The sequence below is a fragment of the Elephantulus edwardii genome, unplaced genomic scaffold, assembly GCF_000299155.1.
Source record: "Elephantulus edwardii isolate Elephantulus edwardi_28Jun2011 unplaced genomic scaffold, EleEdw1.0 scaffold00226, whole genome shotgun sequence".
Lineage (NCBI taxonomy): Eukaryota > Metazoa > Chordata > Mammalia > Macroscelidea > Macroscelididae > Elephantulus > Elephantulus edwardii.
In genome coordinates, this window is record NW_006399976.1 from 1,001,249 (window position 1) to 1,016,251 (window position 15,003).

Here is a 15,003-nt window from a genome sequence, read left to right on the forward strand (position 1 = left end):
CCCGGGGCCCCCGGGGATCGCCGCTAGTGCGCCCCCCCCGCCCCTGGGCCCGCGCACGCGTGGGAAAGTTGGCCTGGAACCGGCCCGACCAGTTCCGCCCGGGTGCGCGGACCGGCCGCAGGAAGTTGCTGCTACAAAACTTTTTTGAGGGGTGCAACTGGGGTCCCCTGTGCACTGGGGCCGAATGCGCGCCGGGTAGCGCACTGTGGAGTGAGAGGGGTGCGAGCCGGGAGGCGCGCAGCGGGGGCGCCCCGGCCCCGCGGCCCGGGGGCTATGGCCATGGTGGCCGGCGGCTGGGGCGGCCCCGGAGGCGGCGGTGACACGAATGGCGTGGACAAGGCGGGTGGCTACCCGCGTGCAGCCGAGGACGACTCGGCCTCACCCCCTGGCGCCGCCAGCGACGCCGAACCGGGCGACGAGGAGCGGCCGGGGCTGCAGGTGGACTGCGTGGTGTGTGGGGACAAGTCGAGCGGCAAGCACTACGGCGTCTTCACCTGCGAGGGTTGCAAGAGCTTCTTCAAGCGGAGCATCCGCCGCAACCTCAGCTACACCTGCCGGTGAGCCCCCCGTTAGCGCAGCCGCCTCAGTGCGCCCGGCCTGGGCAGGCCTCTGACCCGCTGGGTCACCTTGGGCCTGGCACTGACCTTCCCTGGGCCTCCACTCCCCCTTTAACATGGGGACACGGTCCACTCCTTTCCATCCCGGGGATTGTGTATACAGTCGGCGCTGCACCGATGCAGGTCCCCCATCAGGTGGTCCCTTGCGGCTTCCGCCCTAGTTATTTGCTCCTCCTCCTTCCTTTTTCCCAGTAGGGGTCATCTTCGTATAAGAGGGGCCTGAAGGGGATTAGGGGTGCTGTCAGGGGTGAGAGCCTAAAGCCAGGGCTCCCCACAAGTCCCTTGTCGCGGGGGATCCCGGCGCGCAGGGGATCCCGCGGGAATCGAACGTGGAAGTTGGACCGTGGCGCTCGCAGCGTCCGGAGACCATTGTCTGCGGCCTCGCGGATCGATACGGCGCGCCCTTGGGGTCAAATATCACTTCCAAAGTCGCTTTGGCGGCCGAGCAGAGCCACGGCGCAAGGGAGGCTGGGGTGGCGCAGGGCGGGCCCCCCTCGCTTGGGGCCCTCTGGGGGAAGGGGGCCAAACAGAGCCAGTCGCATCAGGGAGGGGGACTCCCTGGGTTCACCAGTGGCATGGGTCCCCGGAAACCACCGTGGCCAGATTTGACCCTTCACACCCTCAGCTCGGGCTGGGTGCAGATATGAGGCCCTGGAAAATCCCTGAAACTTCGGGGTGGGAGTGGTGTCTTTCCTGAGAGCCATGGTTGTCCCAGGTTGGAGTCCTGGCAGCAGGGCGTGGTCTAGTTTTTCTTGTTGAGGTTTGTGAGCAGAAGGTCCCCCGGAGAAGGCACTTGGCAGGGATGTACGACCCCTGGTCCCCTGCATTAATTCCGTTTATGAAATAACCCTGCTTTGCACCACATAGGGTGAGCACGGTCCTTTCTACCGAATCCTGTAACCCAGGGGCACAGAACACTGGTCCTCTGCCCTCACCGGATAACACGTTGATGGACCCTGCCTCCTCTGGGTGGGACCTCTGCCACCCACCTCGTTAGGACTTCGCTAGGGGAGTTGTGGTTAGGGAGAGTACTACTGTGTTGAGGTCAAAGTGTCTTCAGGGAACACTGCTGATGGGGTTTGTTGGGAGAGGTCACTGGCCAGAACGCAGCTGGGGTACTTTTAGCTGGAGTCTGACCCCAGGTCCAGAGGTCAGGGACTGCCTGGGGCTGATGGGGCGCAGGAGGAGCTGGTACCCCTTCCGGCACTAATTGGGCCACCAGACTTTGGCCTCATTTTTGCTTCTGGAATAGCTGCCTGCTCTCTCACCGGGCCTTTGGAGAGGCTAAGGGAGGGGGGAACTCAGCTGCTTCAGGGTCCCCGGGGTTCCCTGAGGCTGGGGCAGGAAGAGCTGAGGGGGAGGGCGTTGTTACAGACCAGAAGGTTCTGCAGCAGCACTGTGCTGTGTGACCTGGTGAAATCATACTTCCTTTTCTGAGCCTAGTTTGAGTCAGCAAAGGTCCCTGGGGATCTGGATTGGGCAGGACCCTGGAAAGACCCCAGCCTCAGCCTTAGCCTGCTTGGAGCCCCCTATTTAGGGGAGACAAAGCTAGAAACAGATGCTCTATGCCTGTGGGGTCAATGGTGGGTCAGGGGGAGGGATGGATCTGGAGTCTCAGTGGAGGAAGGAGAAGAGGGGTGTCTCAGGGGAGAACAGAGGGTTCTGTGTGAAGGCCAGGGAAGAGTGTCTGAAGGAGGGGTCTGGAAGGTGGGCTAGACACAGCAGACACACCGGAAAAATTAGAGCTGAGTGGGTCTGAACTGCCAAACTGAGGATACTGGGGAGTTGTAAAGGTTATGTGACCATGAGAGGGCTGTGACCAGAATCTGTGGGCAAGAGGAGCTCAGGGAAGAGGCAGGGTTGGGGCCCTGGGTGGGGCAAAGCATGCATTCTTTAGGTAGGACAACAGGCAGGACTTACCATTTATTCAGAAACCCAAGCTGGGTGGACAGGAAATCTTTCCCCAATATCATAACTGGAAAAATTAAAGCAGAAGGTGGCAGGGTTTGCTCTTGCATTGAGGGTGCCCTGAGTGGGGCCCCTAACTGCCCTCCCGCCCAGGCTGGCTGTTTCAGCCGGCTGCCCTGGGCCCTCCCACCGCCTGCTGGGCTTTGTTCTGGTTCTGCCTGAGCTCCCTCTGCCCTAACAGGGCCTCTTCCCAGTGCTCAGCCGTTTGGGCTGGAGGCTGAGCCTGGGCTTGGTGGCTGGTGCTTCGAGGCTCTCTGTCACCCTGCCTCAGCCTCTCCAGCCCTGCCCTTGAGACCCTGGCTGGGACCTGTTTCTTGAATTCTGACTCGAAGCCTTAATGCATCCCACATAGGGTCGGCTTCTGCCCACCCTCCTCCAGTTGAAGAAACTGAGGCTGGTGGTGTGTTGGTGGAAAGACAGTTGACACCGAATTACTTTTATTCCTGTGTTGAGTGTTTTACTCTCTGTCTTGGGGCACCCCTTTGGTGGCTGGCCTGTGGGAGGACCCTGGGCCTTAGAGAGGTCCTGCTAAGGGAGAACAGGGCAGAAGGTGCCAGTCATATTTGAAGAAAGAGCACCTTGACCCCTTGGGTCAGGCCTTGGATGGAGAGCTCATTACCTTATGGAGGTTACCTGTTGCATCCCTCAAAGAGGCAAGACTAACCGCCAGGGGCTTCCCAGAAGAGTCATAGGCTCCTTCAGAGAATGGATGTGGGACGATACAGGAGAGATCATTCATTCATGGATTTCAGTCTCCTGTGGGACCAGAGGGGTCAGTCTCTGGTCCCTTAGTCAACTCACACACAGCCCAGCTCCTGGGTCCTCTTCATCTCACCTTGCCCTTGAGGTCTTTAATATGACTGAGACCAAATCAAACTTGAGCCTCTATACTTTCTCATTTCCGAGATTTTGCCCTCACTATCTCTGCTGCCTCTTTGAGGTGGATTGATTCAGTGCCTGGGGTAATTGGGATGGGTGTATCAGAGACAGTGTGATTGGCACAGGACAGAGCAGACTTTAGGGCTGTTGTACATAGGGTCGCTATGAGTTGCAAGTGACTCGACGGCACATAACAACATCATCCCTGCTGCCTGGCGTGCTCTCTGTTCACCTGGAGAACTTTTTTAAATTATTATTACAAATTTTAATGAAAGTTTACAGAGACTTAGGGTTTCTAATCATTCGTTGTTGCACTTTTCTCCCTCCTCACCCACCCCCTCAATTCACTCTTCTCCATGAAAAGTAAAACTCTTTAATTGTTAGGTAATCCCTACCCTCAAGTCCACTCCACTGTGCAGCCTTCATTCTAGACTCCTGTCATAATAATACCCAATCATATATCCCTTTTAAACAGTTCTCTCCCTCATCTGTTTCAAAGCAGTATACATTATTCCTCCCCTCCTTCTGTCTTGCCTCAACCCTGATGTCAGTCCCATTTTACAACAGTGGCCCTATGCAATATTTGTCCTTTTTGTGACTGATATTTCACTCAGCATAATGTTCCCCAGGGTCACCCATTTTGCATATTTCATGAGGTCCTTATTTTTCAGTGATGCATAGTATTCCATTGTATGAATGTACCAGAGCTTCTCTATCTATTCGTTTGTTGATGGGGACCTGGAGAACTTCTATTCATCCCTCAAAACCCAGTTATATCTTTGGAATACTGCTTTTTTTTTTTTTTGGAATACTGCTTTTTGTGCTGCTTCACAGAAGGTCCATGGCTCAGCCTTCATAAGTCCATGTCAGCTGCCCCTTTTCTCTTTGCAGACTTGCGGGCTGAGCCCTAGCTGTCCCCTATCCCTAAGGTCCCCCTCCTTTTGTTTATCAGGAGGTGGTTTAAGAAGTAGCCCGTGGGTGCCACCATGACCCTTGACCTCTGTGTCCCTCCCCCAGGTCCAGTCGTGACTGCCAGATTGACCAGCACCACCGGAACCAGTGTCAGTACTGTCGCCTCAAAAAGTGCTTCCGTGTCGGCATGCGCAAAGAGGGTGAGTGGCCCTCGGTGGATATGTAACCTTGCCCCCATCGACCCCATAGTCCTTTGGCCTGCACATGGGGCTGCAAGAGTCCAGCTAGGACCCCAGGGTGCAAGCGGCTTCTCCGACTCAGGGCCCACTTTAGGATTGTTCTCCAGCATTCTTGTCTCCGCTTTCCCAGAAATCCTTCTGACCGCACCCCTGCTTTAAGGGGGCAGCTTCCTCAGCTCCGGGCTTCCCGCTGAGGTCTCCAAGCCTGACCTCCACTTTGTGACCAAGGACATTTTTTCCTCTTGTGCTTTGCTGTCTTTCCTTCTACCTACCCCTGCTTCATGTTTGCCCAAAGGCAGGAAGTAGCTCAGATCATTAAGGCAAAGGGCAGCTTTCCTTTCCTCCTGGCCCTGGGTGGTAGGGAGGTGAAGGTGGAAGAAGCTGGTGGACCTGTGATGGGTGGTTGGCCCTGGAACTCTGCCCATGACCTTAGAACTCAACGAACCAGAAACTTCAACAAGCCCTGGGGTTCAGGAGCAGAATGTGGCCAGTTGGATGAGAGCCCTCAGTTGATTTTGTCATAGGCCAGTCTGGCAGTTCTAACCTGTGTCTTGCGTTTGTCTTCTCTCCTGCTCTAAAGTTGATTTCTTCTCCCTCAGGCCTCTGCAGAAGCTGGGGACAGCCTCTGTCCCCAAAAGAGTTTGTTTCATCCCTAACTTTGCCTCTACCATTTACCCTCACCTGGCCCAGATTTTGCCTCTGCCTTTTTTCAGCCAAAAAGACCTGGTAGCTAAGGTGCCTCAAATCAAGGCTTCAGATCTCTAAAGTCTCAGGGATAAAAATATAAACATAGTATACACTCCAGGCCCAGTCCTACCACAGGACCTTTGCACAGGCTATTTGTCCTACTCAGTACTCTTTCTCCTAAGATAGCTGCACGACTCCTCCTTCATCTCTGCCACAAAGCCCTCTCAATTCCCTGCTTTCACTAAACCAAAAAATTTACTGCCATTGAGTCTATCCCAAGTTCTACCTGTAGGGCAAGGTAGACTTGCCGCATAGGGTTTTCAAAATTATAAATCTTCATAGAAGTGGATTGCCACATCTTTCTCCCACAAGGCTAGGAGGTTCCAACCACCAACCTTTAGCTTATTAGCTGCGCTGTTAGCCACTGTGCTACCAGGGCTCCTTCTACTTTCATTTCCACGTGAGTTGGTTGGAATAAATTTGAGGGCAACTAATTGTACCTTACTTGATAATTAACTCACTCTTGCCAGAAAAGCTGTTCCTTCAGGGCAGGGGTTTTTATCTGTCCTGTTCCAGGCTGCAGATCCCCAGCCTAGACCAGAGTGTGGCACACAGGAGCTGTTCCCCATAAATGTTTGGTGGCCAAGGTTACCATCCCCTTAGCACTTACTTACATGTGCTTGGTGGTGCTGTTGTAAATGACACACAAATCCTCCACTCACTGATAGGCTGATAGGTATCTTATAATTACTATTCTTGTTATCATCTGCATTTTACAAATGAAGAAACTAAGGCACAGAGAGCAAGTGTCAAGCTGATACTCACTTTTGGGGCCCCTCCAGGTACCCTCATTGGACAGATGACCTTTAGTTTGCTCAGAAACTTGTTGAAGCGGGTTCAAACCCTGGACCCTGCTTTCTGTTGGGCTCTGAAGCCTTGGGTTCCTGTTTCCCCTCCCTTGTCAGCTCTGTGGCGGATTGACCAGGAGTTCACAGAGGTGCCCAGACAGCGTGTGCCAGCTCATTAATGCTCATTAATTAGTCCCCACCTGGCCCCCAGCCCAGCATCCTCCTCCCCCTCCTGCCTGCCCTGGAAGGCCTGTTGTAGGCAGCCTAAGCTGGTGGGCAAATGGCCATCTCTTCCTCTTTGTGCCTCAGTTTCCTTCTTCACACTTAATGCTGAGACATGGATCCTTCTTGGGGTCCAGGCCATCAAGGAACTCAGACTGTCTCACCCCCACTTCTGGGTACCCCCAACCCATTCTAAGGAGGCTACTAATAGCGCAGCAGCTGCAAGCTGGACCAGGAGAGGCTCCAGGGCATGGGTCACCACGGGGACACTGACAAACCTGATCAGTCTTTGGAGGGCCACGGCCTGGGAGGAGGGGATGAGCTGGGAGACAAATGAGCTTGTCTGCAGAAGAGCAGCTGCTACCCCTTCCTGGCCTCCTCCTCAGCTCTGGGAACCCCGTGAAGGGCAGACAGGTGGGGGTGATTGAGCTGCTCACTACCCCCCCCAGCTGAGTCCAGTTGGAGGGGGCCAGGTGTGATTCAGATGCCCCCCCCACCCAAGGGTCCCTTTCACACATGTGATGATGCCCCAGGTGGAATGGGGCTCAGAGATTGTTGGCTGGGGCCATGACAGGGACCTGAACAGCTGACCTGGGATTGTCTACAGAACTCGATTTTGATCTCCCCAGCAGGGGGGGAGGGGGGGAATGGACAATCTGGGGAGCTTGTGGTGAGGTGCTGAAAAGTGAGCCTCTGGTGACTTTTGTGTCTTCCTCTCCCTCTTTATCGCCCCTGTTCTCTGTTTACCTCCCTCTTTCCCCTTCTTGGTCTCCCTCTCAATGCCCCTGTTTTCTTTCTTCTCGCCCTTTTCCTATCTCTACCACCCCATCTTGCGGGTAACCTGTATGTACCCCCCCCATTCCACCTCTTACCTCTCATCACTCTCTCCTCATCCCCCGCCTCCCATCCCCCACCCTCCCGTTCTCCCGCCCCCTTCTTCCTCGCCCCACAGCGGTGCAGCGCGGCCGCATCCCACACTCGCTGTCGGGCGCCGGCGCCACCTCATCGGGCAGCCCTCCGGGCTCGGCGCTGGCGGCGGCAGCGGGCGGCGACCTCTTCCCGGGCCAACCAGTGTCGGAGCTGATCGCGCAGCTGCTGCGTGCCGAGCCCTACCCGGCGGCGACCGGCCGTTTCGGCGCAGGGGCGGCGGGCGCGTTCGGCCCGGGCGGGGCGGGCGCGGTGCTGGGCATCGACAACGTGTGCGAGCTGGCGGCGCGGCTGCTCTTCAGCACTGTGGAGTGGGCGCGCCACGCGCCCTTCTTCCCCGAGCTGCCGGTGGCGGATCAGGTGGCGCTGCTGCGGCTCAGCTGGAGCGAGCTGTTCGTGCTGAACGCGGCGCAGGCGGCGCTGCCCCTGCACACGGCGCCGCTGCTGGCCGCTGCCGGGCTGCACGCCGCACCCATGGCCGCCGAGCGCGCGGTGGCCTTCATGGACCAGGTGCGCGCCTTCCAGGAGCAGGTGGACAAGCTGGGCCGCCTGCAGGTGGACTCGGCCGAGTACGGCTGCCTCAAGGCCATCGCACTCTTTACACCTGGTGAGAGCCCAGAGGGGTGGGAGGGATTCCGGCCTCAATGGACACCAAATACCTGGCTCTCAAGCCATCCCTGCTGTACCCTGCGATGGCTGATGGGACAGCAGGCCGAGAAATGCCGTATGTCCCCCAGGCTTTAGCCCCACCTAGCTACAGCTGGGGGCCCTGCACGCACTGCGCAGCAGTGGGGCCAGTGCGCAGTGGGCCAGTGAAGTGGTACAAGAAGGGTTCACATCCCTGTTGTATGACTCCCTGAAAACATTGAGCCCAGTTCCCCTGACCTAAGAATCTCGCTGGTCTCATTGGCTCTCCCTCATCTTCCTTTGCCTCCCTTCTCTCCGCCCCCATATCAAGCTACTTTTAGAGACACTGATTTCTGGCTGTAGCCCCTCCCTGCCACCCCTGTTCTCCCTTGGCCCTTTGACCCTACAGCAAAGCCTTCTACATGCTTCATGAACTTTTACCGAGGTTGCCAGGCAGGGAGCTGGGCTCCCTCAGGTCCGTTTGATTCTTGAGACTGTAAACCTAGGAGTGGGTCTCACACACTGCCAGCTGTGAACTGCGCAGGCGTGGGACTCCGTTCTGAGGCCCCTCCCATCGCTCCCGCTTGTTCCCTGGTAACCAAGCAGCTGCTGTAAGTTAAGGGCTGCGCAGCGGAATTCTCCGAATGGTGGCCTGGCGAGCTCTGCACGCTGGGGCACTCTCCCCACAGGAATCCTTTCCCTCCTGTGAAAGGCTCCAGACCTACCAAGTGTCTCCCTGGGGCAGGAAGCCCAGAAATCAGCCACTCTGGAAAGCGGCTTTAATTTGCTAAATGTGGTTTTCGTCAGTGTGATAAATACTAAGTACGCTCATGCATCTCCAGGCAGCACGGGAGGGCCACAAACCCTTTCTCAACCTGAGCATCCCCTAAAACTTCCTTAGAACTTGTCTCCCTGCAAAGGCTCTTCCTTGGAGAGCACAGGGCGGTCTGTTCACTGTCAAGACATCACAGTTGCACCCTTTTCCGCATAGTAGAGACCTCCATCTGTGCCCCAAGAACCTCATCCCAAGTGCCCCTAGTGTTATCCTCTAGACTCCCCACACCCTTACCTTGCCCACACCCGTAACTTTGCCCTCGTCCCCCCCAGATGCCTGCGGCTTGTCGGACCCCGCGCACGTGGAGAGCCTGCAGGAGAAGGCGCAGGTGGCGCTGACTGAGTATGTGCGGGCCCAGTACCCCTCGCAGCCCCAGCGCTTCGGGCGGCTGCTCCTTCGCCTGCCAGCCCTGCGAGCCGTCCCCGCCTCCCTCATCTCCCAGCTGTTCTTCATGCGCCTGGTGGGCAAGACGCCCATCGAGACGCTCATCCGGGACATGCTGCTCTCGGGGAGTACTTTCAACTGGCCTTACGGCTCCGGCCAGTGACCCCCAGGGACACGCATGCAGGCGGAGGGCCCCTGGCCCTTTCTCAGACTCTCCTTTTTTTTTAAGACTGTGAAATGTTTGTCTCTTCTGTTTTTTAAATGATCATGAAACCAAAAAAGAGATGGATCGTCCGGACTCCAGCCACGTCTTTCAGCCCCCACGCAAAGATGGGGGCAGGGCCGATGGTCCAGTCCCTCGTCAGCCTTGCCCCTCAATACTCAAGGGTGAACTCATGGTTCCTCAAGGTGGGATCGAGGCTTGGCTTTCGCACTGGGGGACAGCCCCAGCTGGGCGGGGTTCAGCATGGGCGGGGTGGACTCTCCGGACACGTGATCCACGGCCAACACTACATGAGGAATGAATCAAGGGGACACAGTAATAAAGATGTTTCCTACCTGTGTGGCGCCGGTGCTGTCGCTGAATGAGGGGCTAAGGAGGGCGCCCCTCCACCTTAACACCTATCCAAGCACCCCAGTCCCATAGTACACCCACAATCTCAACCACTCAACCCCAGCCTACAGTGACTGGTGGGTGCTGTTCTTTTGGACAGGTGGAGAAGTGGGCTGAGGGTTGGGCGGTAAATCTTGTGTGGCTTGGGTTCACGTGCATGCTCTGCACTGGCTATAGGAGGGGAGCCTGGGAGTTGTTCAAGGCCTAGAACAAACCTTTGCTTTCTGAATAAGCAGTTCAGTGGTGATAACCTCTACCGAAGAGAACACAGAGGTGGTGCAGATTTTCAACTCCTACTTCGTGGATGTGTCCGAGATGCTAGAAAGTCACCATGTTTATAGTGCTCAGTTGTTTTATGACTAAGCCCTAAAAGCACGCTGAATCAAGGGAGCCCTGGTGGCCTAGTGGCAAGAAGCTGCACTGTAATCCAGAGGTATGTGGTTCGAATCCACCAGATGCTGTGCTGGAGAAGGAGGGGCAATCTCCTGTACCAGTCAGATCTGATTTGACGGTACACACACACACACACACACACACAAAATTTAAAAAAACCCACCCTGAATCAAGATGAGAAACCATCCCAGTAAACAAATCTATGAGTGGGGGGAAAAAAAAGAATCTTGGTACTGGGGCTCCTGGGTCTTCTCTCCCCAATTCTCAGTCCATGTGCTCTAGGTGAGCCCTAGACCTGCCTATCTAGCCACGGCTGTCCTCCCTGGTCACACTGATTGGGTCAGAGAGATTATGTGACATAACAGGTCAATGAGGTCTGATGGCAGGGTTTGTAACCAGGATATAGTCACAGTGTGGCCCAGTTTACAGAGTTAATATCAACTTTCCAGAATGCCTTGGAGCCCCTTGATCAAGCCATTCCTAAAGCCTTTGGGTATTTAAATTCCACGAAACCAAACTTCCCTTTTTGTGCCTGAGCCAGTCTGAATTTGGTTTTTCTATTCCTGTGTAGCTATTTCTAACAACAAAAATGACCCTCAGCCAGGTAGATTAACATGATGACTGCTGCAATGGGCTCTTGTGTGTCAGGAAGTGTAAGGATAGCATAGAATAGAGCAGAGTTCATCTTTGTTCACAGGGTTGCTATGAGTTGTACTCAGTGGAACCTAACAGGAGCAATGATGTAACTACTGACCGCTTTAAGTCTGGCATTTGAAATGTAGGGACCACTGTAAGGACAGACTGAAATCTGAACTTGGTTGAGTCAAGTTGGGAATGAAATGGTGCAGGGCATGAAGGACCCTGCCATCCCTACCTCAGAAGTTTGAGCCCTGCTTTGAGGCGGGAAAGGCACCTGTGGGGTTGTATAGTCAGGGCTGTGGCTTTAGGAAAGGTGAGTAAAATGGTTGTGGGGAGGATGACATGACTGAGGGTCTGCCTGGCAAAAATAAGACTGTTTGCCAAAGATGCTGTTTGAGGACAGGGGAGAATTCAATTGTGTTATCCTGGTGTTACCATAGGTCTCCAAAATGCTGTTTGTACCTCAGCCTCCCCTATGCCTGTCTTGGAGGCCCAGGAAGATGAGGGATGCCACTTCTCTATGGAATTGGTAGGGAACTTGTTGGCCTCCTCTCTACCTTGAAGTGGACCAGGGTAGGGTACGAGAGAGGTCACGTGGGCCCTCACCAGAGGCAGAACTGGACCCTGCTCAGGGTTCACAACGTCACTCTGATGGTTAAGTGAATGCAAATCCACTCCTGTAGGTTGGACAGCAACACAGATTCACAAATCAAAGACTGAGTAATATCATGGGGTTCTGGCCTGTCATTTGGTCCCAGGCTAATTTTTATGACTTTGTATAGTGAACTAGTTCTCCACAAAACCCCACCTATCTAATCCTTCTTGCAGGTGGACATCTCCAGCTCCCTGGTGTCAAGGCTCCCCTCCATTATTACTATTATCACAGTGGGCCCAGGGCCATCTCTCCCAGACTCTCAGCATCGCACCCACACAAGACTGTAAAGACCATTTTGAAGCTATTGCCTCCATTATTGAAGTTGCAAAAACTAAAGGTCCTCGGGACCACCCCCAAGACTGACTAAGGAAGTGAGGCCAGATTTTAATCCTGATTTCCAGCCAGAGACAAATTGAGACTCTTGAGGCAGAGAGAACTAACTCCCTACATATACAAGAGTTTTCACTTGGTTTAGGAGATCCTGGGCCGGTCTTCTAGGAACCTTGGAATGTGTGAGCCCCCCCCCCCCACACACACACCTAAAGGGGGGAAAACCAATTTTTTGTGCCAAGTGAAATTAGAAATGTTACGGTAGCAAGGGAGCTCTGGTGGCCTAGTGGCAAGAAGCTGTACTGCAATCCCAGAGGTACACGGTTCAAATCCACCAGATGCTCTGCCGGAGAAGGAGGGAAAATTTCCCTCCTGTACCAGTCAGATCTGATTTGACGGTACACGCACAATAAATAAATTAAAAAAAAACAAGTTAAAAAAAAATGTTACGGTAGCTGTACACAGTTGGCATTTAATTGATGTTTATTCCATTGAGATGGAGAGAATGAACTGCATCTGGAAGACAGAGCTGAGAGTTCTGTTGTCCCCATGAAGTCGGGACTAGGGGTCCCAGAAGAGGACTTCTTGGAGGAGGGCTCATAGGAATTGAGCTACAAAAATTGAGGCACTTGTAGTCAGGAAGCTGTCACAGGCAGAAGGAACCGCAAGCAGCACAGATGTAGAAAACTGCAGGAGCCTTACTGAAGCAAGGGCAGAGCAGGCTTCATGCCAGCGTGTCCTTCCGCCTGTTCGCTGGGTCCATCAGAAGTACACTGAACCCTCGCTGTCCTCTTGATCATCAAATTTCTGGATCTGGATCTTGAGGTGCCTCAATTTGCCCTTCAGGTATTGGCAACGAGCCTGCTTATCCAGAAAGCTGGGGTCCTGGGTGGGACAAGAATCGGGGAAGTTCCTGTGGCTGCCTGACCTACAGCTCTCATGCTGAGTCTCTCCCTTTCTGAACCTCAATTTTCTTTGAAAACGGGCACAAATGTCTGAAGGCACAAAGGCCAAGATGGGGCATACAGGAAGCACAACTCACCATTTGCTTCTTCTTAAATTCCTTCCAGACTCGAGCTGTGACATGGGCCTCCTTCTACAAAGGGAGGAGGAAGAAGGGATTCAGGGGACACTGGCTCAGGGAGCAAGGAGGAAACCAAGGGTCTGAGAGTCACCAAGTGGCTGGTCTAGGGGGAATCTTGGCCTCACATGTTCTGGTGCTTACCTCGCTGAAAAAGGAGGGGGGCCCAAGATTTTCTCTAGAATGGCTTTGGGGTAGGGGTTTCTGCTTTCTGGGCGCTGACCTGGCTGTGGGGTGGGGGCAGCGAGCTCAGCAGAGTCTGAAGTTGTTGTAGCTTTGCCTGCACTGAAGTCACCTCACGCTGCAATTCCAAGAACTCCGAGTACTGGTCCTGAAACACAGCCGAGTAGCGACTCCGCTCCCTCTTACAGCTCACTGGTGGGTATTTACTGTCAGGATGAGAAAGATTATTTATGTAAAGAATCCTCTCCCCTTCCTCTAACACACAGTTTGTTTTTTCTCCATTTAGTCTTCGTGCCTTTGCTGGCAATGCCTTTCTTCCCTTCTGACTAATTCATATACTCCTACTCACCCATCAAAGCCCTAATGTCAATGCCCCTTCTGAGTTCCCAAGTATCAGAAACGGTAAGGGGACACTCACAGCTCATAGTCGGGTACTGGGTAGTGCCTCCGTGGTATACATTCTCCAGAGCTGGCTCCAACAGGCTTCTTTGTACTCAAGAGAGTCTGGAGACGCAGCTCATCTTCAAATACTATCTTCTTGGGTCTAACTCGGTGGGCTCTGGACTGGGGCTGGTGCAGATTGCGTGGCGAGCTGGTTTCCAGGACTCGGGGGTTCCTTTGTCGCAGACGCTGCAAGAGTAAAGATTAGGAGAGGGGAAAAGAATCAAGTCTGGGGTGAAGAACAGAGAGGAAGACAGGGTAGTACAGAAATCTCAATTTCTCAAGCTGTGAGGACTGAATTCTTGCAATAAGTCTCAGCATGGGGGCTCTTTCCTCATTCATACTCACCGGGGGCCCAGGGCCAGGAAGGCGGAACTGGGGGTTCCCCCGGGAGCCCCGAGTCTGCGAGATCTCGCTGGTGGACATTAGCCTCTGAGTATCACCTCTCCGGGGTCCTCTGGATGGTGCGTGTGTCCTGCGGGTGGCGTCGTGGTCCGCACGTGGCGGGGGTGGTCGGCGGGCAGCCTGCGGATACAGTGGGCAGGCGAGCTTGGAGATCTAGTACCGCCAAGAACAGCTCTGGAACCCCGAATTCTGCGCTCCGCAACCCTTTCCCAGCCCCGCCTCTATTTGCATAGACGCAGATGATTGGTTCCGAGAGCAACCCAGACCCCGCCCTTGACTGCGCATTCCGGAACAGCTCCAAGTAAATAATACAGACGTCACCACGTAGCCTGTAACCTGAATCAGGTTAACTTGCGTTCTGCCAGAGTTAGATTCAGCTGCTGAACGCCGCGAGTGAGTACCCGAGTCACCGCCCCCGGAAAGTCCCCCAGGATCCCCTCCCTGACTGCAGACAGCACTAACTGCCCCCGTCAGGCTCACCTGTCCCAGGAACCCCTCCCTGACTGCAGACAGCACTAACTGCCCCCGTCAGGCTCACCTGTCCCAGGGTCCGGGGTTCCTAGACGAGGTTGGCTCCCAGAGAGAACGCCTGGCTGTTCCGGTTGTACATTAAATGAAAGTGCCCCAAGGCCTGTTGGACGGGGTGGGCGGGGCCTACGGTGGGCGGGGCCTGTTATGGGCAGGGCCCGGATGCTCGTGGGCGTGGCGTGATGTGATGGGAGAGGACTGGAAAGGGTATTTCACCCACACACTCTGGGAACACGGGTTCAAGTCCAACTTTTTTTTTTAGTAGGTCTCTCTTTTAAAAAATTTTTTTAAATTTTTATCATTTTGTGTGCGTGTACCGTCAAATACTATCTGACTGGTACAGGAGGATACTGCTCCTCCTTCTCCGGCAGAGCATCTGATGGATTCGAACCATATACCTCTGGGATTGCAGTGCAGCTTCTTGCCACTAGGCCACCAGAGCTCCCCAAGTTCAACTCTTAACCAGCCCCAATATCTTCAAGTTTTGTTGTTGTTGTTATGTGCTGTCGAGTCGCTTGCGACTCATAGCGACCCTATGTACAACAGCCCTAAACTCCGCTCTGTCCTGTGCCAATCGCACTGTCTCCAAC

General features: G+C 54.5%; 2 protein-coding genes across 2 annotated transcripts; one reads left to right on the plus strand and one right to left on the minus strand.

The window, feature by feature from the left end:
* The first annotated feature begins 96 nt into the window (after positions 1-96).
* On the plus strand, positions 97-9,322 carry NR2F6 (nuclear receptor subfamily 2, group F, member 6). Its single transcript, XM_006898271.1, has 4 exons — positions 97-557; positions 4,482-4,576; positions 7,325-7,906; positions 9,034-9,322. The coding sequence occupies exons 1-4, from the start codon at positions 274-276 to the stop codon at positions 9,306-9,308; spliced, it is 1,236 nt and encodes a 411-aa protein (XP_006898333.1). The 5' UTR covers positions 97-273; the 3' UTR covers positions 9,309-9,322.
* Positions 9,323-12,537: 3,215 nt separating this feature from the next.
* Positions 12,538-13,906, minus strand: OCEL1 (occludin/ELL domain containing 1). The gene is made up of 5 exons (XM_006898272.1): positions 13,829-13,906; positions 13,458-13,669; positions 13,080-13,245; positions 12,818-12,871; positions 12,538-12,660 (listed from the first exon to the last, which is right to left on the minus strand). Exons 1-5 carry the CDS (start codon positions 13,904-13,906, stop codon positions 12,538-12,540), a joined length of 633 nt encoding a protein of 210 aa, XP_006898334.1.
* Positions 13,907-15,003: the final 1,097 nt, after the last annotated feature.

Bases quoted from the DNA above. Each gene is read 5' to 3' on its own strand.
- NR2F6 (XM_006898271.1), top strand. From the start codon at position 274: ATGGCCATGGTGGCCGGCGGCTGGGGCGGCCCCGGAGGCGGCGGTGAC. The intron at 558-4,481 runs GTGAGCCCCCCG...TCCCTCCCCCAG, and splicing joins AACCTCAGCTACACCTGCCG to GTCCAGTCGTGACTGCCAGA. The intron at 7,907-9,033 runs GTGAGAGCCCAG...CGTCCCCCCCAG, and splicing joins CATCGCACTCTTTACACCTG to ATGCCTGCGGCTTGTCGGAC.
- OCEL1 (XM_006898272.1), bottom strand. From the start codon at position 13,906: ATGTCCACCAGCGAGATCTCGCAGACTCGGGGCTCCCGGGGGAACCCC. The intron at 13,246-13,457 runs GTGAGTGTCCCC...TCATCCTGACAG, and splicing joins CCAGTACCCGACTATGAGCT to TAAATACCCACCAGTGAGCT. The intron at 12,661-12,817 runs GTGAGTTGTGCT...TGTCCCACCCAG, and splicing joins AATTTAAGAAGAAGCAAATG to GACCCCAGCTTTCTGGATAA.